Source organism: Condylura cristata, unplaced genomic scaffold, assembly GCF_000260355.1.
Source record: "Condylura cristata isolate star-nosed mole 26May11 unplaced genomic scaffold, ConCri1.0 scaffold00021, whole genome shotgun sequence".
In the NCBI taxonomy this organism is placed as follows: domain Eukaryota; kingdom Metazoa; phylum Chordata; class Mammalia; order Eulipotyphla; family Talpidae; genus Condylura; species Condylura cristata.
In genome coordinates, this window is record NW_004567122.1 from 6,630,447 (window position 1) to 6,657,312 (window position 26,866).

General features: G+C 44.1%; 1 protein-coding gene and 1 long non-coding RNA gene across 5 annotated transcripts in view; one reads left to right on the forward strand and one right to left on the reverse strand.

Annotated features, from left to right (window-relative positions):
• CAMK2D (calcium/calmodulin-dependent protein kinase II delta) overlaps window positions 1-26,866 on the reverse strand; it is a 239,027-nt gene extending 212,161 nt beyond the window's left edge. For 2 of the 4 annotated variants that reach the window (XM_004686618.2, XM_012727845.1), the window contains exons 1-2: window positions 26,384-26,866; window positions 24,691-24,785 (exon numbers count right to left, since the gene is read on the reverse strand). In XM_004686618.2, coding sequence (XP_004686675.1) covers window positions 24,691-24,785; window positions 26,384-26,448 — 160 coding nt within the window. In that variant the 5' untranslated portion in view covers window positions 26,449-26,866. The remainder of the gene's footprint in view (window positions 1-24,690; window positions 24,786-26,383) is intronic. The other 2 variants (XM_012727846.1, XM_004686616.2) reach the window with 1 other exon arrangement.
• Window positions 25,708-26,866, forward strand: part of LOC105853919 — a 4,482-nt gene continuing 3,323 nt past the window's right edge. Inside the window, exon 1 of the long non-coding RNA XR_001145660.1 lies at window positions 25,708-25,925. This is a non-coding gene — a long non-coding RNA (uncharacterized LOC105853919). The remainder of the gene's footprint in view (window positions 25,926-26,866) is intronic.

The following is a 26,866-nucleotide window of genomic DNA, read 5'->3' on the forward strand; positions in this document are numbered from 1 at the left end:
CTGTTATCTCCACTACTTCTGTCACTCTTACAAGGAAACACATTTTCCCTACATTTAGAAAGTGCAACCTAATTCACTTAGTCACATGAAGGACCGGCTCTCCGCTTCCACCTGAGCATCCTCCCAGGTGCAGCATTTTAGATGACTGTCCATCACCCGCTAACCTGTCAGGCAATCGAGTTAGAGCACACTTTAACTGGTTTTCAGTAGTACATTGCTTGTGGAAGGACTGCTCACTTTTAGGGAAGCGATGCTTCCTGGAGGCCAAATGCCAAGGTGAAGTTCCACTTCTCTTTAAAATATCACGAGGCTCAGCTCCCTCCACCTCCCACACTAACACAGCATCTCCTGACATCTAACTTCGACTTTCCAAATATCTTGCTTGAATAGACATCAAAAGCAAGAGAATTCTTATGTTTATCAGAAATAACCTATCAAATGTGTGGGCCGTAAAGTAAATGGCGAGATGATAACCATGCATGTAGAATTAAGAGTCTCAACATGAATTAGTTCATTTTCACCAAGTTTGCCTATAGATTCAATGCCAGTGAAACAAAAATCCAATAAAAAAAAAATAAAGCAGGTTACTTTGATAAGAAACAGCCAAGTCATTTCTAAAAACTGTATGAAAATGAAAGAGCCTAGGGTAGATAAAACTAGTGTGCAAAAGAACAAAACTAGACAATATACACTTTATGTAAATCGCTTCTCAGTGGAAGTAAGTTACAGAAGTCTTTTAGTTGTGGTTAACAGAGAATGTAGTTCAGGTTCTGACTGCACCATCTCTCTTCTGTGAGATTCCGGGCAAGTCCCTAACTTCTCAATCCTCGGTTTCCTCCGTCTCTGCACAGAGGTAACACGGAGCCTGAGCCGCAGGGACACGTGAAGATCACATGAGGTGACAGCCAAAGAAGCTCGCATGCAGCATGTGAGACAGTCGGGGTTTCTGAAGCGCCACCCCAAGAGCGGCTGCAGGTTAGCGCGTACCCCCGTCTCCATCTAAAACCAATTTCTTGCCACAGTAGGTTACAACAAAAAGCCTCTTATGGTATTGTAGTTAGGACCAAAACTGGTGATTAATGTAAAATTGCTTTTCAATGGACAATGGAAGCACACAGGATTGAACGTGGGCCCTAATAACTCTAGATGACGGGGGACACAAAACAAAAGACTCTCAAACCCAATCCAGAACATCCTCATCCCTCCCCAACACTATTTCACTCGTCTCCTGATTCTTCGCAGTTTCTATTCTGGGACCTCTGCTCAATCTGTTACCCTGGGGAAGCCAGAATGGTTGTTGAATAAACACAGCTTACATCATGTCACATCCCTGCTAAGTTATTTCAACGGCTAAGCACTGCTCTTAAGATAAAATCCATGTTTCTCACCGTGGCCTGCGGAGGCCTCGGATGACGTGACTCCCTCCCACCTGTCAGCCTGGGTGGCCCCCGCCCGCTGCAGGTGCCCCGCTGCCTCGGCTTGCCACGTCCGTCTTACTCCTGCTTGAGCTTGTGGGGCTTCTCCTCACCCCAAGCCCAATTCAGATGTCCTGGCTACCTTACCCCAAGCAGGCTCAGGAGCCGAGTTTCTGTTACGTCTCCCTGACGAGCCCTGACGTCACACACGCCTCCTGGGCACGTCCGCTGTGCACCTGCCACCGGGAGACCCCACCTTCATGCGGACAGACAGCCCCTCACGGGCACACACGCCTCAGCTCCTAAGAGCTCGGATTCCGTCTGCTTCGCATGCCCGCGCCTTCCGTTTGGACAGTGTTTTCCTCTCAATGACATGATGAGTGAAAACCATGAGGACAGTATTGACACAAAGCATCCCAAGGTGAGGAATTTTGTAGACATGGCAGATGTCTTGGAGACATCTAAGGTTCCAATGCGTGGCCATGGCCGGACATGCTGTATTTCATCGACCTCTTCTCTGCACTACCAACAGTGCAGAGGAACAGCTCCCTTCAACAGGCTCGCCTGGGAGTCAGCTACAGAGGACCAAAGCCGTAACATTCGTCCGCCTGCTCCATGGTGCAACTAACTGGCCTGGGCTTCCTTTTGCTGTTGCGCACGAGTGACTGTGTTGCCCACCCTTGTTTCTTCAAAGTATCAAGAGTGCACAGCACATCCCATTTCTATCTTGTCTTGCCAGCTTGCAGGATGTAAGACTTGCCACTGAATTGGCAAAGTGTTACCATCAGAAGTAGTTCCTCACTTAGCAGTGATGGTAGCAACACAGGATTTAAATTGCTGGCTGAAAAAATGCAACGTGTGTAATCTTTAGATGCTACTTAATTCATTAATTTCAGTACACTGAGCAGACGTAAGAGCTACCAGGAAAAAAGCTAAATCAAAAGACATTTCAACCTCTTTCTGTGGCCTCATTAAAGGAACACAGGAAAGCAAACATATGCCACAAAGTTAAAACATAAGTAACGCGCATCAAGTAGAACTGAAGGCAAAGAGCCCAGGATTCATTTCTTCCCGTAACAGCATTCCCAGATCTAAAATGCAACTCACCAAACCGTTCCTGGCTGCTTCTCTGGCTGAACCAAAACACAAGATTGTAATTCTAAAAAATATTTCAAATAATTTAAGAGCCCTATCAAAATGTCGGTTCTGTCATTATTAATGAGCTTCCTAAGGAGTCATAAAGCAATTTTCCAAGCACTCTTATAACACATGATTTCCATTAATAGTTGTTTCTGCCTCCTATTCCCTAAGGGAGAGAAACACTTCCAACTATTAAAAACAATCTAGGAAAGGATTACTGCTCTCTCTGCTCACTCTCCCAGAGGCCACTCCCAACTCCCACCCTGTTGAGCCATTCGCTCAGCAGAGAAGTCAGGAGGCCAGGCCACAGGTGTGGGTCTCGACTCTGCCACTCAGGCTGGGAAGATGGTCCTTTCGCATACCCTTCCCCTTCGGTCCCGCGGAACCGGTCCACAGAGGAGCGTGGACACCTGGGAACACCATCACGTTATTTCAACATCAAGAATTCAGCAAAACTTTTCCGTGACTCTGCCTTAACTCACAGCCCACAGAGGCCTCTGGGAGCAACTCAATCTCCAGGGCTACACGTTGGGAACCGCCAAACCAGAGGAGCTGCAAGAACTCCCCATCCTGCCCTGTGCCCAGGGTCGGGGGACGGTTCGAGCCAGTACGAAGTCCTCCAGCTCGTCTGCTGACATGTCCCTTGTAAGAGACGTGAAATGTTTTTCTCTCTATAGCAACCTCTCTGCGCTGAACTTTGAAGTCTGACTTTTCACACACTGCCGAGACAAAAGGAGCCGCCTTTCAGTTTTCATCAGCGCTTCTGACTGGCAAACAATCCCTGCCTATTCTCCAGGATTTATTAAGCACTTCATCTCTGTAGTGCACTGTGTGGGGGAAAAATCCTGCCAGAAGCCATACTCTGTAGGACAGGCAATGACAGAAAATGAAAACGATGTATAAGTAGCTATTTCATAATTTTGAATAACTGCAGGAGGAGGCAGAATGAAAAATTAATTTAGAGATGTAAGGAACATAAAGAGCCCATGTAGAACCATGTATCCAAAAGCTGCCTGTAGGAGAACGTGCGGGTTAAGGTTGCTGAGTGAAGCACAGGAGGGGCCGGAAGGGAGGGCCACTCCCAGGGAGACACCCACTGCCAGGACAACGTGGGGTCCCCAGGGCGATGGCTGCCACTCCCCAAACTGAATCTAGAACAGCACAGCTTCCTGGGGCATCCCCCTAGTTTCCAAACCGATTTTATGAGTCTCCCACGCACATGAAGTGCTAGCTGCCTTGCACCCCTGGAAGGTCTGCACCCCTGGAAGGTCTGTTCCTCAATGCCCTTCCTGCTCACTAAGATTTTTTTTTTCCCTTTAGTTTTAAGAAGTCCAGGCCTGAACACCACAACAAAGATAAATACTGGTCTGATTAAAGAAGAAGAAGAAGAAAGTGTTTTCAACAAGCACACATCTTTTTTTAATTGCTGAACTGGGCATCTGTGTTATGCCTTTTTTGTCAGCCACTCTTGTTCTGAGTTAACAATCCCCAAATGAGAAGCCGATCGATGAGGCTCAGGCTCAGGCACACATTCAAACAAACGGTCACGACTCAGCCACGATCAAAAATTAATCTGCCACTTTTAAAAGCTTCAATACCATCCTCAGACCAAAGCTATGGAGGGGGGAGGGGAGGGTTGCTAGACATGTTCTTACTTAAAAGTGGAAGGTTATTCCCCTCTTGAAATGTGGAAACAGCGACTGGCCCTGCTAAAGCACGCAGGTTCTAAAGTCTGAAATTATATAAATGACATTTTCTCCATGAGTAAACTGTGATGCACACATCTAATTATAATGGGCCTCTTTAGAAAGTGATTACTCGCCATCTACCTTTGAAAATACACACACAAAGTAACTTTGTTCATGACTCAACCCCTGGTGAGCCAAAGAAGGGCCAAATGTGTGCGGATGAGAACAAGTTTCCATTCTGCCTCTACATACAACTGACAAGAAAAATGTTGTTCTAGGGGGGAAATGTTAACTTTCACTTTTAAATATTAGAAACAGTCTCTCCTGAAAGACCACAAATTTTGCCTAAAATGCTCATGCTTCATAACTTTTAAAAACATGGTTGATTTGGTATGTTTTAGTTTTTAGCTGAGCATAGAAAACAAAATATCTGCACACACAATCCCTAAGAAATACGAAGGATCAAAAGTAACGTAAGAGCCTGTGCTGGATGCAGAGCGGAGTTGGGCAGCTTAGGCTGCCGTATTTTCCCTTGGCCCTCTGTCAAGTTCAATGAGCATGGACAGCTCTCCTGTCCATTCTCACTCGGCTTCACTCAGACCGGGTGGCTGGACAGAAGCAGTCACAGAACCACGTACAAGTCATGGCTGCCAAACTGACAAGACGGCTCCTACTCCATCTACTATACCAGAATACTGTTTTGCATTTTATAGTCATCACGTGGATTCTGCCATTTCAAGTACAATCACGAATGCATCTACTAGTTAAACAGTCTAGGCTGCCCCACGGAGTGATGAAGGAGTGGCCGGTCCGAGCATTAATGCCCGTGTAGCTTCATCGCTTCAAGAACTAGCTGACAGCCTAGAAAGACTGGTTATTATGAAGACAATGCTTTCATAATCAACAACATAGAACAAATCTCAAAAGCTGACAGATGCATCTATGAGTACGAATATAGGTCTCAAGGCACAGCACATTCATTTAAGTTACCACAAAGGGGAAACAGGAACAAAATGTAAGTGTGCCACTAATCTTTCAAAGCCCTCCGGGGGGGGGGGCTCCTTGGTGGCACAAAGGGGTAAATCTCCGCACTAGGAATCCATCCCAGCTGCTGTTGCACAAGTCCAGCCACGTTGCTGACCCACGTGGCACAGAAGAGCTCTCCTGTCTCGCCCAAATTTCAGTGTATTTCAGCAGGTCTACCTGTTCTGCTCCCCACTCTGTCTCTGGTGAATCCTCTCACCGCCCCTGCACCTATGACCTAGCTCTGTATGCATAAATAAGTAAATCATTAAAAAGGAAAAAAAGAGGAACTTATATGAACCAGGGTTTTTATTATTTTATACAGCAAAATACTAGGCTTTAATATATATCAAATTCATAAATCAGCTACTGAAAATTATCAAAGACACATAAGAAGCCAATAAACAGACAATAAAACTGCTGCTCAGAGAAAGTAATACCAATCATATATAGAAGCCTATTACCTATAAAAAAAAATTTTGCCTTTAAAAAATGTGTAATATGGACCTATAATTTACATGGATAAAGTGAATATCATAGCACACAGTGTGCAGAATGCCTTCACATTAAAACATGTGGTTTGCAAGAACACTGGGAATAGTCTTCACATTCTAGTAATAAATGAAACTCTTCATTCAAAGAAAATATAGCTATAGGGACTTAATAGACAGCAATTGCCTAAGAAATAATAAGGAGACTGAGAAATATTTACATTTAAAAGAAAATGAAAAGGGATAGTGTAAAGGACATTCTGGGAGACAGGTAAATAGCTAGATGGCATTAAAGCAAGGGGATGGATAACATAGGTTAACACTATCATCTCTGCCAATGGTAACAGGAAATAAAGTCCATTAACTTCACAGAAAGAAGTAGGTATGTTTTGACTAGCTGAAATAATAAAGATTAGAAATAACCCTTCATTTGTTGGCACATCAAAAAGATTTAAAGACTTGACTGAGCACACAACTACTCAGCAAAAACAGAGCTGGGGATCGTTAGGAAGACGGGTCTTCTCAACTCCAGCCCAAACTGAAGTAGGAGTCTACCTGATTCACCACTGCAATACAGAGAGCTCCACCCTTAGTTACATCAGAGTGCAGTTAAGGTTACTGCCTTTTTGAAAAAAAGAACCTCTCACCTGGAGGCAGTAGAAGTATGATCTGATCGTTGTCAAGTAGAATCATTAAAAAACAGAAAAACAGAAATTGAATAAATCACAGACCATAAGGAGAGGGTTTCCATTCCATAGGGAATGCTTTCCATTCACAGTTGGAATTTTACTTTGAAAAATCGTTCAACTCTTACAACATTCCAACTTGTTTCAAAAGCTTCCCAGATACATACTAAAAAATCATGACTGAAACGTCTATCTAGGGGTAGACATGAAATACATATGAAACATATATTCTACCCAAACAATTCAACCGCATTCATCTGGAAAACCAAAACTACATATTCTAGAATTTAAAGGATACTGACTTATAAAGACAATTCACTGCAATAACTGTAATTCACTGGATTTAATCAAAGTTTCAGTTTTCTCTTAAGGCTTTAAACCATGTATAATAAAGCAGAAGTGGGTAATGCAACATCATAGATTTCCTTATAATCTCTCTCTAAAGTTAACACCTGAAAAAGTTAGTGAGACCTGCAGACACGCTGGGTGTTCCTGCCTGGGCCGCACTGAGAGCACAGTAGTGAGCACCCAACTGCCAACATACCCCGCACAGGAACACACTGCACTGCAGATCTAAAAACCCACAGTAGGACCCTTCATCCGTATTAGAATATCACAAAACTCATCAAATGAAAGTGATTACAAAAGCCAGTCGAGGGCAAGCAAATGCATATATACTACAAAGCTAAGGATGAGACAAAAAAATATCCGATACTTCCTGACTATTAAGTTACATTGCCTTATACCAAAAAATCAGAATGCAAATCAGAGCTCAGAACTGGCAAAAGCCCCAGCACAATGTCAAACACACATGCTGAAAAGAGCTCCCCTTTTCCCTTCAGGCAGACACATTTCCATCACAGTGCATCCTACAACTACTCTATTAATGCACTAGAATATTTAAGGTAAGCAGCTTACAAAGTAGTTAAAGTACATGTGGTTAAAATGATCCCACATACTCCCCATGCAATAAAGAAACAAAAACTATGTAACATATTTGATCCCCCATCCTAGTTATTTCACCCCAATACAACAATCAAGTTTAATAATCACAAATTGCTTTGTTAGCCAGGACCTTGGAAAAAAAGATCACTACTAATCACCAAAGTCAAAAGGTGGATGCATCTCTACATGTCCACCAACAGACAAAAGGCCCAGTACAAACTGGGGGCCCTCCCTGGTGGCACAGAGGGTTAAAGTGCAGCACTGTGAAGCTGGCAGCAGCCGCTTCAGTCAAGTTCGATCCACGGCCTGGGAGCTGACCCACCTGGCCCAGCAGACCTCTCCTGGCCGCCCGCTGCTCTCCTCAGCAGTGTACCTTGTTGACCTGCCTGTTCTGCTCCCCTCTATGTCTCTGGTGAGTCCTCTCACTGCCTCCACACCTCTGGCCTGTACCCTAGTTCTATAGGTATAAATAAATAAATCTTTAAAAATAAAGACAAAGTGGTGTACACATCTAAAGCAGTGCTCGCCCTTCAACATGCGGAAGAGGGTTCCAACACCTGCTACGTGGATGAAGCCTGAGGACACGACGCTCAGTGAAGGAAGCAGCGCCCAGAGCCACAACAGCAGAGAGGTAGCAGGATAGGCAGAGTCGCAGAGAGCGGGATAGATGCTGCCCAGGCCGGCGGCGGGAGGCGCCGGGGGAGGTTCTAGGGAGTAGGTGTGGGGTTTGTTAGGGCAGGTCAAGGAACTACCGCTGGAGACTGGCTGCACAGTAGCACAGGTGTACAGTTTCACGTAGGCCCACATTTAAAAATGGCTACATGGTAGATATTATAAATCTTTTACTGCAATAAAATATATTACAGATAGACGTCACCGTTCATAGCTTAGTAAAGGCCTGTGGTACTTCCTTTTATCCTTCATCGAGGTGACATTTAGAATACCGCGCGAGATTTAGGGGAGTAGGTTCAAACCTCCTCAGAGGTATGTTCCTGCTGTTTTGGCAGCTGCTTTCTGCCCCCTCTTAATTCCACATGTGAGCGAAACCATCCAGTATTCGTCTTCTTCCTTCTGACTACATTCACTTAGCATAATCCCCTCAAAGTCCATCCATGTCATCCAAATGAAATCTTTTTTTTTCCCTATCTGCGCAGTGTTCCATCACGGATACACACGCCTTCTTAAGCCAGAACAAAACAGCAAGCTCTGGAAGGAGCAAGCCGAGGAGCGCAGGGGGGCATCTGGGTCAGTGTTCGGCGCAAGGCCGTGAACCAGGCCATTCCACGTCACCCGCTATGCTCCCTGCCTGGGACAGCATCGGCTCCTGACAGTCACTTAACACAGCACCTGCAGGTCCCTCATCACTTCTCACAACTCCAAATCAGACTGTCAAGTCACAAAAAGGCCAGCCAATGGCCCGAGGATGGCTTGCTGCTGTTAGAAGGCAGAGCTGCCAGAGCTCCCGGCAGGACGCACTGAGGCACAGGAGTGAATGAAGCACCCCAGCCTTCCTTTCCGGAAAACTTTAACAGCTGAAACAAGTAACAATCCAGTGAACCGCCACACTTTGTTTTCTGACAGTTCTCCCTCTATTACCCCTGGATTTTGTACAAAGTAGTCTGTACATGTTCTCTTCCAATCCATTCCCCACAAACAGTGGTTTCGTGTGTCTCTTCAAATATACCCATATAAAACCCACAAGGGAGAGAGCATGTTTGGGGAAGTTAGCCAGTCTCCTATTTCCAGTTGATTTGCCAACCTGATTTTTAAATGAAAATAGGATACTGCACCATGAGTGGGCGCACAAAAAATCGTTTTGATGCACTGTCATCCCATTCAGAGTCTGCAAAGCAGCACGTTCTACTTGTCCCATATGCATGTGCATGTATGTTTGGGTATGTGTGTGCCTGTGTGGTCTGAATGAGTAACTCGGGAAATACAGTGAGACAATGCTAGTAGCCATTTCGATAATCAAGGCAGTATTTTCCAATATGGATTTCTCCATGTCACCAAAATTTTCTTGAAAAGGGTCAAGTTCAAATGGCTTCAAAGATTATTAACCCAGCTTAGTCTTTACAAAGAGTTAATGCTGTTCCACTAATTGCTGTAGTTACAGCATTTCAGTTATCTAAAGCGTGAAGATGCAGTGTGGGTAACCATACTTAGTAGTTCACTTAATAATACAAATCCTATCGTCAGTATGCATGACAATATGGAACTCATTCCCCAAATGCTCTGCTGTTAGTGCAAAGTTTTTAAATGTCATAAAAGGAACTATTAATTATAGAGTGGACGTTCCTCACTCCATCTCTCCGGGTTGCTTCCTCTCATCATTAGAAACAGCACATGGAAAGAAATCCCGATGGACGTCACCAGCTGAGTGACCAGCCCCACGCGCTCATCTCACCAACACCTCTTCCAGCCTCTGGCGTATTGACATTACACCCCCAGAGTCAGTGACTGAATGAACAATGACTGTTAAAATGAGGCAAGGCTGGAAGTCCCTTCAGAGATGCAGAAATAAAGCACAGGACAAAAAGATGCCAGTGAGAAGGCTATCAAATCCCCCCTTACTAGCTGAAGGGGTGCTTTACGCTGCTTTACTGTAGGCAGTCGGGTGGCAGAAGGAAGCCAAGTAGGAGTGACAGTGCAGATCGGCAGCACCAGCCAGAGGAGAAAAGCTAGAAGGAACGACTGGGAAAACACGAGCTAGAAGGAGAAAATGAAGACCACTCAGGTTACACCCAGCTTAACAACTATCTTTGAGGTCAATGACTTTCCCAAGGAGCAAAGAATGTAAAGAAAATTAAGAATGTCAGTGCTTTTGGGAACTCTTACCGCACGATTCATCAGAGGTAATGAAGCAGCTTCTTGGGTAGGAAGTCAGCATGGCCATGGAACAGATTCATGAGGAACTGGTTCAGGTGAGGGACTAAAACGCCCAAGGTGACCCTGCTTTCTTCTCTCTGTCTACTTCATCTTCCTGATCTGCCACCTTCCCCCCCATCAACACAGCTTTCCTACTGATGAAGTTAAGTACAAACCTGAGGTCTCAAAGCTGCCTGCAGGACTTTCTGTTTATGCAAAGAAACTGAGTAGAAGTAAGGGAAACAGCTAATTGGGATTGTGATGCAAAGATCCCCAGGCATCCCTTTCAGGGAGGGGGGAAATCTGCCAGGGCACATTCCTTTGCTTCTGCTTATCCTTCCTGCAGGATAAAATGTTCTCCCCAATTTTCTGATTTCCAGCTGGCTTCCCTGCCCTACTGATGTACAGGGGAAGATCTTAATAGAGCAACCGTAGCAAGAACTGCTGCTTTTACCTATGTTTCAGTTCAAACTCTAGAAGACTTTCATTCCAAAGAAGGAGAATTTATGTTTCAAAGCATCCTTCTCTTTAAATGTTTAAAAGCCAGTATCCCTGTCTTCATCCTGGAGTTAGGGCTTCAGTTTCCAGCCCCCCTGCACCCCCACACTTTAAGGTTAGACTCAAGGTAACATTAGACACACCTGCCACTGACTCACTGCTTGACGCTCTCTGCAGACCTGACTACAGTCCCCGGAAGGCCAGCCCAAATCTGCTCTCCCCAAATTCTCACTCCCACTTCTGCAACTGCTTTCTTCTCCAGCCCAATGTGTCAGCATAGGTGCTCTCCTGCGGGCACCTCCTAGGAAGAAAGTCTTGTACCCAAACTGTGGCCTCATTTGCATTCACGCCTAAAGGTCCCCAGGTCTCCACCCAGTGAACTTCCCCCTCTTCTAGCCTGCCCTGCGCCCTGCGTTGTCAACCTTTCCCTCTGCTTCTTCCTCTTCCTCCAAGTCAGCGCTGACTTGACTGATGTCTCACATCAGCACCCTGAGCCAAGCCAAGCCCTGATGATAATCACTCACCGTCTGTCTTCCTCCTCTTCCACCACAGTCTTAAGCAAGTTAATACGTTATCTTACGTACTCCTTCATCCTACGAATAGTCTCTTTCTTTACCATTCAGCAAATATTTACAAAACACCTGTAATTTACACACAATATTCTCTGTGCCTGGCCCTCCTGCAAGACAGGTGCATGGAAAATCAATGCATTCGCGGCCCTGTCCTCGACTTGTGACACTCAGCAGTGCTGGCCACTTTCCACTGTGACAATTTTCCCCTTCAGATCCCAGTGAGTTTCCTGACCTCCTGTCCTACCTCTCTGGCATATCCTTCCATTTTTCTTAGATTACTTTTCCGTTCACCTACAAAATGCAGTGTTCACCAATCCAGGTCTCCTAGGCTCTTTTTCCCTTCTACATGACTTCTGTTCTTTCCCAGTAGCATGGCTTCTACTATCAAGTCTATGCAGAAAAATAACAGTGGCTGTGTCGGTGACAGCAGCCATACTGCATTGTCTTCATGTGCCCTCCATCCTGCCTTGGACTGGAAGGATGCAACCGGTTCTCTCTTGGTATCTTTTTGATAAAGTGCTAACCCTGCTTTCTATCCTCATTAACAGCACACACGCAGGCTATTCTATTCCGTACTATTAAATATTAAGCTCCCGAAGGTACACAATCACACAGATCAAAGTGAGGGTTTCCCCCCTCCCTGGCGCTATAAAGCAGGACGTACAATGTTTCAATGATAGAAGATTTTTATAGGAGGAGAATTACTGACCCAGAGACCTAGCCAAATTCCCATCCAGGTAATTCACTGCTTACTTTCTAAACCCCAATGGCAGGCAGTGGGGCAGTGCTGCTCCCTCTGTTCCCTGGGCTGAGCGGCAAAAAGAAACAGTTGCAGTGTGGCACTCTGGGGTGGGTGGCCTTTGCCAGGCAGGGACCCCAAATGTCCCTACCCACACCCCAGAGGTAGTGTGGAGTTCAAATAGGGACTGTTGGACGAACCTCGAGTAAAAGATGCTAAATAATTAGCACTAGTGTGAACTACCAGAATATTCCAAAGATTCACTTCACACTCCCTCCCCTCTTAACCTCCCTACCAAGCTGGTTATAGATCTCAATAAAGCATTTACATGCAGGGTGGAGGAGAACTTACCCTTTCAAAGCTAACTGCTATTTTTAAAAATGACCTTGTGTGTTCCCATATATTCTGAATACTGGTGTTGCTAAATTTGGATTCATTCAGTTTGGTTATTACAAAACATATACCTTCATGTCTCCCAGCTCATTTTTTAAAGTTACAAAATGTGAACAAATATTAATTCTATTAAAAATAGCATTATTTTGGGCCCTCCCTGGTGGTGCAGCGGGTTGAAGCACAGCGCTGAGAAGCTAAGGCCACTTCCGTATGAGTTCGATTCCCGCCTGCCCAGGAGGTGACCACATGGCATGGCAGACCTCTCCTGACCCGCCCGCTGCTCCCCTCAGCAGTGTACTTCATCCATCTGCCTGTTCTGCTCCCCACTCTGCTTATGGTGAATCCTCTCACCGTTCCTGCACCTCTGGCCTGTGCCCTAGTTCTGTATGAATAAATAAATCTTTAAAAAAAAAAAAAAGCATTATGTTAAAGCTCTCTCAGTGGCCCTTCCCTGTTCATGCTGGATTAGGTCACCACTAAGTTGAAGTTTGATTTTTCTTTTTTCTTTCAAACAGACATACGGTTAAGTTTCGCTTTCCCTTTTCTTGATCATAAAGGTGCACAGGTAACAGGCCTTTAAGCCAACTGAAAGAATGTTTTTTTTTTTTTTCCCAGAAATAATATTCAGACACATAAATGTGATGGGGAAGTAGTCTCAATCCTATTTTGAGAGGCCAGGAGTTCTGTCTGACAGCACTGGGCCACTGCCCAAGTCTACTGGGCCATAAAATGGCATTAAATTTGGGATTCTCCACTCCGAACAGGAGTAGTAGGCTTCATCCCCAATCCTGCTTTCAAGGAACAAGTGAGATATTCCCAGCCTGGGGACCACAGAACCCGAATCACTGCCTCTGGGCTCCACGGAGGGCTGTGCCCACTCCCAACACCCCCAAATCCAAAAACACACAGGTACACAGTGAGTAAAGTAGTATTTCCTCCTCGCTAGGACAAGTTCTATAGCCCCTCATGATAAGAAACCTGAGGAGAGCTTACAAGTTGAATTTTGTTAACACTGAGAAGATCCTTTTGAAAATAGGGGGAACTCTACTGCATGGCTGAGCCGACCTAAGGCAGGGTTTAAACATTTAAACTGAATTTGTCTTCCAGTCGCTGAGAGATTTTCCCAACAGCTTGTGGTAACAAACCTGAAGTTAAAATTCTGGGCCTCGGCCCTCCCTGGTGGCGCAGTGGGTTAAAGCACAGCATTAAGAACGTAAAGCCGCTTCCGCATGAGTTCGATTCCCGCCTGCCCCGGAGGAGACCACATGGCGTGGCAGACCTCTCCTGACCCGCCCGCTGCTCCCCTCAGCAGTGTACTTCGTTGATCTGCCTGTTCTGCACCCCACTCTGTCTCTGGTGAAGCCTCTCACTGCCCCGAGCCTCTGGCCTGTACCCCAGTTCTGTATGCACAAATTAAATCTTTAAAAAAAAAAAAAATGCTGGGCCTCTAAGTGTATATTCCTTAGGTGTGATATGATGTTATTTTGGAATCATTTATTCACTTAGTCAAATGCTAGTGAGGATGTCAGTAGTTTTCTAGATACTGGGAATTCAGGCAACAAAAAATGTCATTACCACTTTTAGACATCCTTCTCACTTTTGGCTTTGAACAGAAATCCACATATTTTTTGCAGGGGTCTATCTGGTGTTTCTTGTTTGTGGTTTAAAGCTGGATTTATAACATTGGTTGATTAAAAAGAAAAAAAAAAAGCCTGTATTTATGCTCCTGTCCTTTATCTTCCACTCATTCAATTTTTTTTTTGCCACTGCCCCAAAGCTAAGCTGGTGAGGAGTACTCCTTTCTTATCAGTTGCTTCTCCCTGGTGTCTGTGGGCTACAGAATCCACAACCCATCTTATTACCTTCCAACAGACCTCACTGCACTTAGTGGCTCACTGCAACCACAGATTGCAATCTCCTCTCATCAGTTTTTACACATTTTATTGATACTTTATACACTCAGGCTTAAAAGGAATTTATCAACTTTGACATTGACCTTTTTTTATTGGCACGCTGATTCTCTGGCTCTGGGCAAAGTTTTTGGCACTATCCTAGTTATCTGGGTCTTTTCTAGCCATCTCTAAATGTAAAGCTGCTCATTTTCATAACTAAGTACACACACCAACTCCTCCAGGAGGGCTTTCATTTGCCTTTCATAACCCGAGGGTGACCTCCTCACACTGCAGAATGAAGGGCCAGCTTCCACTGTGACACCTGGCAAGCCAGCTACTTCCCTGTGGCCTTGAGCTGGAGGACCTCACGCCATGCACCTATGTGCAGACAGCACCCAGCACAAATTCAGAAACCAAGTGGTTTGTTGTTCAACTGAAATCTGGGATGATGCTCCCTAAAACTGGCTTCCCTAGTAAATGTCAATGCTGCAAAGGAACTAAGCAGGAAGACTCTGGCAGCAATTGAGGAAGATAGTTGGCAATATGTAGGTCTTTAACCCATGAATTCGTCAACAAACATTCCTAAGAAAAGAATCAGGAATATAAAAAGTTTATATCGAGTTTACTAACATATCAGTGTCATAGTAAGAGGTTAAAAAAAAAAAATTAAAGCCAGCAACACTAAACAAAATTGGTTGGCACTCATTTGGTGAGGTGCATTGGCAAGAACCTGTAGTAGCTGGGTCGACCTGTAATGCAAGCCAAAAAGGAGGACAGTTGTGTGATCAGGTAAATTTAAAAAAGCTACAGCTCTGGCTGGGAAAACAGGCTCAATGACGAGTATGTTCTACTTTTTTCTACTTTTTCAGATTTTGTAATTAAAATGATATGTTTTATGATACAGTTTAAATGAAGTGATGCAAGTTAGTAATTAAAAATCTATTTCAGAAGCGTCCCCCAAGTAAGTTTGCACTCTAACAAATATTAATATAGATATACGCCTTGATATAAGATTCTTGGTGGATAAAGTTTCTACAAAATGGTCAACATATTCAGCTAACCTAGTCTCAGAAATAACTTTTGCTACCATGATTACAAGCTTTTAGAAATTGCTATTTAAAAAATATGAGTGGGGGCCCTCCCTGGTGGTGTAGCGGGTTAAAGCTCAGCACTGAGAAGCTAAAGCCACTTCCGCATGAGTTCGATTCCCGCCTGCCCCAGAGGTGACCACATGGCGTGGCAGACCTCTCCTGACCCGCCTGCTACTCCCCTCAGCAGTGTATTTGATCTGCCTGTTCTGCTCCCCACTCTGTCTCTGGTGAAGCCTCTTGCAGCCCCTGAGCCTCTGGCCTGTACTCCAGTTCTGTATGCACAAATAAATAAATCTTTAAAAAAATATATGACTGGGATACTGTTATGAAAATAACATTTTCTGAAAGAAATACACACGTGTGCATACATGTACTAATTTGTGAAATACCTGATTTCCTTCAACATCACATAAGAAAAGTTCCCAGCAGCAGGAAAACACAAATAATTGTTTTAAACATGCAATCTTTAAGGGCCTTCCAGCACTGAAGCAAGTAAGCTTTCCAGTCGGTTTACCAAGTTTCTGAATTGACAGAGCAGCTTAACAGCTGGCTTATGAGAGCCTGTACCCCCCCCAAGTCAAATAATCTCTGTAAGCAACTTAAATCTACGATTCATGCATTCAAAATTGCATGAGTATTACCAAAAAATTTTTAAATGAATAATTAATTTTAATGATGTTAAAATGATTAAATTTCATTAAAAGGTGGGTGGAAACTCAAGTACATTTGAAGAATGGGTCAAAAATTTAACAACCAAAATATTTTAAATCAGTCAATGGTGGCATGAACTGGCATTACTATCTGGCATTACTGAAGTGGAACTGACTGGCATGCAGACCACAGAAATGCTACCCAGTATTAATGAGTCCTTTTACATTACACAGTGCAAAACAGAGCAATGAGAATCTGTACAGTTGCTAAAATAGTCACCAAATGATGCAAAACTTTCCCACAAAGCATACGTTGTCATCAGGGAGTTAATGAAGTAATTTGGGAATGAGAAACCTCTGGTGTTAGATTGCCGCTGGAGAGGACACCTCAGCTCAGTTTCCGTCCACTGTGTCTGCCACAGGTCTGTTGTGCATGTATCTGACAGAATCATTGTTGTTCACTCACTCAACTGCCCCTCATTCATTACCAGCTGTAAGTGTCTGCAGCACTATACCTACTGCGCCAGGTACACATTCGAGCTCACAAGATGTCTCAAAGCTACGACAGATACAACTAAATGCAAGGAGAGAAATCGGAAAAGCTCCTTTTGGGACCAGAGAAGGAGAAGGAATGAAGTCAGGGCCAGCAACATGGAAGAGGCTTTGGCACGGATTTCCCATCAGGGAACGAAAGAACTACTTGGATACTAGAACTGTCTGACCTGAGAGGCTGTCCATGGCCCCAGGGGTCCTCGTCCCACCCACGGAGGGGCCCCCACTTCCTTTCTCCTGAACACACTGCTTCTCAGTCTACATACAAACTCACACATGCCTCTCTTCCGGTATCTTCTGTGATGTCAACCTCCAGGAGCCCCTCCTCCCTGGGGGAATATGTGTATCACCACCACCACCACCACCTTCAAGAACTATAGTCTCAGCCAGGCTCCATTAACAGACCAGGAAACGCTGAGTGCAGAAGCTCTATCTTCCACCTCCATGTCCCTAGAACTTAGCAGACATGCGCAGCACCCCTCCTAATGGGGTAATGACGAACTAAGTGAGCACAAAAATGGCAGCTGCCGCCCAAGAAAGCCTTTTGAGAAAGCACTTTAAAGAGCAGAAGCCCCATTCACAGAAGGGCAAACCCCTCTCCTCACCCTGCTACCTGAGCACCTGAGGCTGCATCACAAAGGAGTCGCTTGGGCCAAAACTCATGTTTGGCAGAACATGACCACCTCATTAGCCCTTCACCCTGATACCAATGTTAGATGCCAATCACACATCAACTAACTTTTCTGTAAGATAGAATAAAAACCTGATTGCGGCCCTCCCTGGTGGTGCAGCGGGTTTAAGCACAGCACTGAGAATCTAAAGCCGCTTCCGCATGAGTTCGATCCCTGCATGCCCGGGAGGTGACCACATGGCGCGGCAGACCTCTCCTGACCCGCCCGCTGCTCCCCTCAGCAGTGTACTTCGTCGATCTGCCTGTTCTGCTCCCGACTCTGTCTCTGGTGAAGCCTCTCGCCGCCCCTGAGCCTCTGGCCTGTACCCCAGTTCTGTATGCACAAATAAATAAAAATCTTTAAAAAAAAAAAAAAAACCTGATTGCTCTTCCTTTACTATAGTTACTTTTAATAACAGTGTCTCCTAAAGATACAGTATTGGTTGCAAGCTGACTGTAGATCTGAGACATACAACAGGGCAAGGCGCAGCCCCAGCTCTGTGGGGATAGTCACGGGCCATGTGGTGTTGGAGGACTTGGGGGGCTACGCCTGAGGGGGCGAGAGCAAATCCTGCCCGGCGTGAACAACAGAGGAAGAACGTGAGATCGTTTTTGAGAACTTGTTCTTGCTGTTATTTGCAATATGTGTAATCATCATTGAGATGTTAAGACCAATGGAAAATAATGTACTGCTGCAAAAAAAAAATTCCAAATTACATGCATGTCTCCAAATGTTGAGAGGGTGAAATTATAAGTTAATATGAGTGGATTCTGTGAATGTAATGCAGTTTGTCCCGTGAATTTAAACTACATTCAATGCAAATAAAATGTTACTCACGCAAAGCTTTTCCAATGGTTACTGATAATCAACTGACATCAATCAGTTAGTTGTAAGACCCAGAATATGCACCAAGAAAAGAGGTCTGTCTTCAGAAAAACAGCTGAGGACGGCAGGTAACTTTCCAGGCAATGCAAGGGCTGGAGCCGAGCGAGAAACACAACCAGAGCCGCCCTGGCACAGGGATGCGGGCGAACTTATGCTGAGGGGAGGTTTACCAGGTGCTTGATCATGATCATGAGCTCTACCTACTGCATTTTATGTAGTAAAATTATTTGATTTTTTTCTGTAACCTAAGCAATCTAGTGCTTTAATTTGTAATCTAGTTATAAGAAATACTGCCTAGCAACACATCTTTCTACCCGGTATACTGCTGTGCACTAATTACTGCATCTCATTTTCCCGGCAAATATTAGAGAAACAAAATTTCTTTCAGTGGACACAGTTTTCTAAGAATTAGACATAAACAACAGTTTTTGTTCTTCGAAAAAAGAATCAACAAAAGAAGAAAATGTGTCTTCAATTCTCCATTGGATTAGCGAGACCCAGAAAAGTGTCCGAACAGTTTTCTCGGGGCTCTGGACAAGGGTGACTTCTTCTTACCAGCAACGAGTGTATCATTTTGAAGACAGTCTCAGGGACATAATGTGTGTGGAGTTCTTTTTAATCAGTAAGTGAATTAACTTCACCAAAACATCTCTTTCTTCTGTGATGCTTTCCCACCACTAAGGAACTATCTGAAAGTTCAATTTGATCTTCAATTGCTGCAGCACTTAAAAACTCTCCTCTCCAAAGATGGAACTCTAAGAATATTTTCCCAAAGATATACTCGGTTCTACGCATTGCATTAGAAGTGAAGGATACACTAGGTGTGGTTGCTGTGATGTAAAACCCTTCAGGTCAGTGGGGAGTTCAGTCAAGTACACAAATAATTAAGGACAGATTAAGGTAAGTTCTCTCTAACAGCTCTTAGTGGGGTGGTGATGTACAAAGAACCAGATTTAGAGCCAGAGAAAACGGGGTAGAAAGTGTGACTCTACCACTTCCTAATGGTGAGTCACTTACAACCTCAGTTTCCTCTTGGTAATAAAGAAGTGATCTTGCCTCTGTGGAAGGCAACAGTAAGGATTCACTCAAACAAAGGGTCTTGTCAATATAATAGACCTGCCACTTTAAGTAGACCTGCTCTTTTCAAGTAACAGTTGTTAGCGTTTCTACTATTTATTATTATTAATTTTGTATGCTTCAAAGTATCTAAGAAGTTATTAAAAATGACAGTGCCAGTAAAGGGAGTCAGCTAACTGAAAAATCAGTGATGACATTGTTCAAGAACTGAGCATAATTAGAATGATACTTACAATATTTAAAATCACAATGAAACAAAGATGCCATCTCTCTGCCTCCCCCAAACTTAACTTAGACTAATTGTTGCATCTCTCTGAAGTGGAAGCAAAGGAATTTTGCCACCTAAAGAATTTCCTGCTTCATGTAAAAAATTCCCTCATTCATGTAAGAGTAATTCGTCCTAAAGATAACTTTAAACCAAAGTAAAAATACCTATACAACATAAATAAGGTAGCATTTTGATTATAACCAGATATTTCAACTGTAACAATTTCTCCAAATTATATTTTAGTATTTGAGTCCCATCTGCATTAGAGCTTTAAAACTATTTCCAACTGCTTTATGTAAATGTCTTCCTTTATCACCAGAGGAGTAAATAATCTTCCTGTTCTTTGAAAATTGACAATACTTTCTACATGCTAGACTTCTAACACCTTCTCTATTTATACAAATAGCCTTATTTGTCCTGGACACTATACCCACTGGAATCATTCAACATTAAAATAAAATAATGTCAAATAAGTCATGTGAATGTGCTTAGTGACCCATTAATTAGTATCAAATATGTTAATGTGAAGATATTGTTTTAGAGTGAAGTATTAGTAAGAATGAGTAAATGATACTACTATTTCAAATTGGAGCACAGCCTGCTATGTTAACCATCCATTATGGTCAACAATTAAAAAAAAAAAACCCACACTATTCTCAAATAATGTTACTCTCTAGCAAATGAAGAGGAATAGGTATTTTAAAAAACAAAAAATACCAACTTAGAAAGATGGTAAGGAACTGTCCTCAGCATGTGACCAAAGAAAAGACTTAAAAATTAAGTAAAATTCTAGTTAACAGAAGTATAATATCAAGAAAGGTCCTAACATGTACTTTATAATAGTGGTTATTAACATTAAGAGAATCCATAAAAATAATGTAGTACTAAATTTTAGTTTTTATAGTGAGGTGATAAAATACTTCCGTAGAAATGAAAAGTATTAACCTAGCCACATAAACAATCCAGATTTTCCAGGCCTTCATTCCTACCGAAAGATCAGCGTGGTTGAGGTGAAAGCTACTTATTAATCTCACAGAGAGGTTACCTGACAACCACATTGTTTACATTTGTCTTATAGTTAATGCTCTTGGAATACAGATATTTTTACTGTTTCTTTGAAATGTAGATATGCATTTGTATTTTTATCTCCCAACTAGTTTTGAACATCAATAATATTTTCAATGACCAATACAGGAAAATAAATGTGTAATATGACTAAATGTAACTAAGGGACAGAAGTGGGTCCAGGAATTGAAGAGTTATGAATATTTATGTACAAAAAGAAAATGACTTACTAATTGTTCTGAAAACAGTGTTCTAAAAAAATTTTCAAATCTTAGTATTCATTTGCCCATTGCCACGTCAATAATGTACACTCAGATTCATCTACATCAACTCAGCCCTACCTCTGTTTCAACACCAATGACTACAAAGCGGAGAAATTACAGTAATTTCTTATCACAGAATCATAAAAAGCCCGTTAAATTTAACTTTAGCAATGGGGAAATGAAATATACTCAAAATTTGCATACAGTATTTGAAGTTCCTATCACAAACTACTCAATTTCACAAAAACAAACAAAACTTGTGTGCCAGACTCTAAATAATTTCTAATGATACAAGGCTACCCTGTAATATGATCAGGAAACCATTCCTACCATTAAACATCTTTCACCACAAGGTGGTTTGAAAATACACAATCAATCACAGGCCCAATTTCTAACATTTGTTAAGTAGGAACATAATTGTTTGGTTTGAAATAGCTCACCTCTCATCTCATCTCATCAAAACCCTAACAAATCTATCTCCTGCAGTTAAAAAAAAAAAAAAAAAAAAAGGAGATACAAAAAAATTCTATGTAATTCTATTCAGCATTTACTAAGCATATTTTCTACTCCTATGAAAGCAAAAACTTTGGAAGGCAAAAAAAAAAAATGCATATAAAGTATCAGATTTCTACAGTTATATTTTAAAAACTAGCCCAACTACAGAGGAATCCACCTATCTGAGAAGAAGCATATGATGAATGTTCCATGCCTGTGCATTAAAGCAAAAGCAAATAAAATCTTCAACAGACTCTGAGTCTCCCAAATATGGGGAGTGTGACTAACAGCTGAGAGGAAAAGCAAGTGAAACTGTCTGGAAATCCATTAAAAGCCAAGCACGGAAAAATGCCCGGTGACAGTATAGTTTGATGTGCAAATTTGTGCAGGAAGAGAGCCAAATTTTGGCAAATTTCCTCATGGTCTTAGATTTATTGACAATGGCATTTCTTTTTCTATTGTAATATTACATTCAAAGAACAGTGTTTGGATGAGAAGGGTTGCTCTAGTCTTTAAAGCAAATGGACTTAAAACTTGGATCTACAAAGACATGGCATTACAAGTAATCCAGAAATGTGCATAAAATATCGCATGTTCCCCCATGCCACAAAAAGAAAAAAAAAATTACCTTGGGGCGAGGGGCAGTAAGAGTGCATTTTTGCATTTCCTGAAGTATATATCCTTTTTACTTGTTTCTGCTAACATAGTTTCCAGGGTCGTGATAGTGCCTGCAGAGGATTATTATTTTTAAAGCATATGTTCCTAATCCACACCCGTATAGATTTCATTACTGCAGCGTTTGCCGGCCTGTGGTTTAGCCCTAAGTGGCTCTTTTACAAATCACTGCATAGGTGCATTTGATGCCACTTGCTTCGTTCTCATCTCCTCCAATGCCCTCAACATTACAGCATGTCATGATGAAAAATGACAGCGTGGTGTTTTTACTTTTAGGGCTTATAATTTAATAGACTGTAGGTTAGACAAATATATATGCAAAGGTACAAGTATTCTATAGGTAGAGCAACATATCTTTTCCTTCAGAATGTTCAGTTTACTTCAGAGCACTAGCAAGTGCAAGTAGCGGGGAAAATTTGTAGAGCATTTTGCATTTAAAGAAGTGACCGATAAAAGTCACAATCCTGAAAATTACCCTGATAGCCTATGGAACCCCCATTTTATTAACAAAGAAACTGAGGTCAAGGACATTGAACTGACTGTACCAAATTTACACACTAAATGGTAAAGTCAAAATTCCACTCGGGAGTTCTGATAGTGTAATCAAGGCTGCTGTCTCTGGATTTAGAGTGTTTAAGTCATCTCATCTAAGTTACCTTATTGGAAACTTGCAAAAATCCAGTGAGGTAACGGCAGTTAGTATTGAAAAAAGTACACAGTATGTAACAGGCACCATTCTTCATCTTGACCAAAACCTTATGTAAGGCTTTATATTATTAGCCCATTTTACGGGGGTAATAAACTGAGGCTCAGAGAAAACACCACACTCCAAGATCTCAGCGCCAGGCCTAGTGCCAGAGCCTCCCTTCCCAGCACCTGACTCTAGCCTGTGAACATAAAATAGGTGGGGAACCTTGCCCAAAGTGACAAGGAAACAGAGAGGCCGCCCGAGAAGCTTCCTTCTGACCCTTCCCTGGAGCTGCTTTTCCTCAATGTAACTGGAGTACAGTTCTCCGCATCAGCGAATGTCGGATGCACTCAAGGGGGCTCTTGGTGTTAACTGTTCTTGAAGACAGAGGCACGGTACGAAAGATGAGTCAGATTGGAAATGACTTATTCTCCACAGACTGGGGGCAGAGGAGCGTAAAGGTGTGTGAGCAGAGACAAGTGCAGCTGCTGTTCTGGTGTAGGGAGTATGTGTGCGGGAGGAGGAAGTGGGAGGACTATAGTCAAGGAAATACAAGGAAAGCACAAGACTGGTGTTCCCAGGGAAAATGTGAAACAGTGGGGAGGCTTGGGTAACACCTCCAAAACAAGCCATATGATATCTTCCCTCAAGACCTAGCATACAGGAAGAACTCTGGCCGAGAGAGAATGCGACTGCAAACGGTGGGTGTTTCTTTTCTTTGGCAAAATGTCATTTTCAGTTTATCAACTGCACTTGACTGTTTACAACCTTCCGGTGGAGCAGAGAGAGGGGAAGGGCCACAGTCAGCACACAGGGCCACGGAGCACTGACTTTCCCACAACATGACTCAAGCTGGTTACTGGAGCCCACAGGTATTCCTCACGATCTTGCTAAATCACCATGAAGAAGTCACAGCAAAAGTCCATTCAAATGAATAAACTGACATGCCAACCTCAATAAAGCTCTTGGTAGAAGCAGCATTTCCAACAAATAAAGAAGAAGAAGAAGAAGAAGAAGAAGAAAAAAGGCATGAAAGCTACCTAACATAAGGCTTCGGAGAAATAGCCCTTTACAGAAGAGAAACTGAATGAGAAGAAACCCCTAATGGAATTTTTCTCATTACTTAAAATAAACCAGGTCACTGAGATGGGCTTCTACTATGTCATTTTGTTCATTTTAACTTAATTTTTATTGCATCGAACCATAAATCCCCGTGGCAATACCTCAGACACGCGCTGACAATAATTGGAATGCCCGGCATTTCAGAAGCACTTCTGCATGAGTTCAACAAACTACAAGGAATGCAGAGAGGTCCCTCCAAGCCTTTTGCCTATGTCAACAACTATTTTATGTGCATGAATTATCTGTGTAGCTATAAAACATGTGTAGAACACATTACATGAGTCTGTAGGAACCCTTAGTGGGACAGAGAGAGGAGAAGATCTGAACTATCTACAGAAACAGCAGAACTTCCTAGAAAAATGCAATCATAATTGTTTTCTTCCAAAAGCCATGACTGTTAAATACACATCTGTGAATTAACTTAAAGTGTAACTACAGTCGAAATACAGGATTTGACTGAGCTGTGACCTATATTTCCTCCCCAAAGCAAAAGGGAACAATGGCATTTTTCTATTCCAAGTTTTTTTCCTGCAAGTTATTTCACAGTTAGAGCCAAAAGCAAAGTGTACTTCAGTGACAGTGATTTGCTTTAAAAAATACTCACCTCTGCTGCTGTTCACAGGCTAGAATTTTAACCACAAGTGAATAAATGAAAGCTACATCTGTTCATTTACTTTTCAACTGAACACACCAAGAAGCATTCAGGAAGGAAATAATCTCGATATGCAACACGATAGCTAAATCCACAACGATAAGAATATGATCTATTGACATACACAGAACCAACAATCAACAGCACAAGAACAAAAGTAAGACATATGCAGTTGAAAATACCCACCCCTAGCAGAAAGCTTTTTGGTGTTGATAATTTTGGCAGCATATTCTTGTCCAGTAGGGATTTTCATACATCTTCTTACCACTGAGAATGCCCCCCTGAAAACCAACAATTAGCAGGTCATCAATTTAATCAGCTCTGATAATCTACCAAAAATAAACAAATAAACAGACCAACCAACAACCACCTTATCATTTTTATTGCTTCTAGTGAACTGTGAATTACCAGGGTACTAAGGGACTTCCAGAAAAGGAGCAATTCTTCCTCCTTACTCAGACCTCCTTTAATGGGGAGTAAAAGTAAAATTTCATTTCACTGGGAGCACACATTAGTAGCCAACAAAATGAAAGGAAAGGCCGATTCTGGTGCCTCTCATCGGTCCATTAAATTTGCGGCCAGTTTACAGTTCACACTCACACAGCACCAAACGCTGAGCAAACCCTGCAAAGAGCAGACCTGAGGAGGAGCAGCAGAATCAGCGGGCTATTTATGGTGGTGGTGGTGGGGGGGGGGGGTCGTGGCTCCAAGTCAGTAAACATGGCGATTGTTTTCCTTAAAATACAAATGTTGGGACCATTTGTGTGGTTTTACAAATCCCGATATGGTGATGTCTCGGTGCCCAGTTTTAGGCTGGGGGAGGGGAGCGAGTCGAATTAAGAAGCTCTTCCGACACAGGCTCCATGTTTAACAGTAGACCGTATATGCATCTATAAAGGGATAACCTTCATTCCACGGAAAGGGTATTTTCACTGCCTTCCACTGAGCTCTGTAAACCAGCATCGTCACATAATGCACCCCCTCCTGTAAGTAATGGAACTAAGGACAGAGAGACTGGGCTTTGGTTTCATGCTAGGGCTTGACCCCTGGGTCCCTAAGAACAGGTCCTCCGGCAGCGCCCGCAGTCCCTTAATATCTCCAAGTACTGATGCCAGTCGGTGCGGGAGGTCGTGTTATTCGACGCTAGGCTACCCTCGGGAAGGGCTCTCCCGGTCTGGGGGTGGGGGGGCTTTTCCGCTGCCTGTATAAATCAATCCTCCCAGGGAGCGCAAAGATGCACGCAAATCCTAGGAGGGATGATGATGCGCGCGGAAGATGGTGCAAAGCACACCGGAGGTGTGGGGCGGGGGCCTGGCTCCTCCGGGCGGCCCTTTTCCGGGACAGAACAACTACTGGATGCGAAATAGACTCTACGCCAAGTTGAACTTTCGGCATCAATAAATATGGCACCGTCGGTGGCAGTAAGTTCTCGTCCGTACGTGGGTCCTACGGCCAGCACGCCGCCCAGGCAGGCGGCATCTCTATTTACAGAGACCAGGGTCTATGTTGCACGTTACACGGACTCTTCCCTCTACACGCACACACAGACACACACACACACACACGCGCGCTCGCACACTTAACGGGATGACAGCTGCAACTGCAGGGACCGTAAATCCGCCGAGTCTCCAGCGCCAGAGGGTGGAGGAACGGGCGGCGGTGGGCTGAGGATCGCCGGAACGCGCCCCGGCGGGGCCGGGGACTCTGCCCTCGTCCGTCCCCTCCCCTCGCTAACAGCACCTTCCTGCGCGCACCTCCCCGGGGGGCCCTGCTCCCCCGTCCTCGCCCTCGCCCCACGCGGGAGGCCGCTGGGTCGGGGGCGAGGCGACCCGCCCTCTGCTGGAAAGGGGCCGCGCGGATGCCGGGCCGAGGCGCTTACTTTCCGAGCTCCTCGAAAAGCTGGTACTCGTCCGTGAACCTGGTGCAGGTGGTGGTCGAAGCCATCCTCGCGCGGGCTGTGCCCCTGGCTGGGAGCGCGGCGGGCAGGACGCGAGCAGACGCGCGGCTTCCCCGGGACTGGCCCCGCGGCGCTGTCACCCAGGGCCGCCCTCACTTTCCTCGTCCGAAAGTAGCTCGCCCGGGAGGGAGTGCGCGCAGGGGCGGGGCGGGCGGGGACGGGACTGGGTGGCGTGGGGTCTCCTCCTCGAGGTGGGGCGACCGTCCTGCTGCTCCGGGCCTCGCTTCCTCGTGCTGCTGCGGCCGCGGCACCCGGCCCCTGTCCAGCCCCTCTCCCACCGGCTGCGGTTAAAGTACTCGGGAGAGGGGGCCGGGAAATGGAAAACAGCTGGGCACGGGGCGAGCGCACAGTTGCGAAACGAGCCGCACCGGGGCAGGAGGGGCCGGGCGGAGGGCAGGGCGGCCG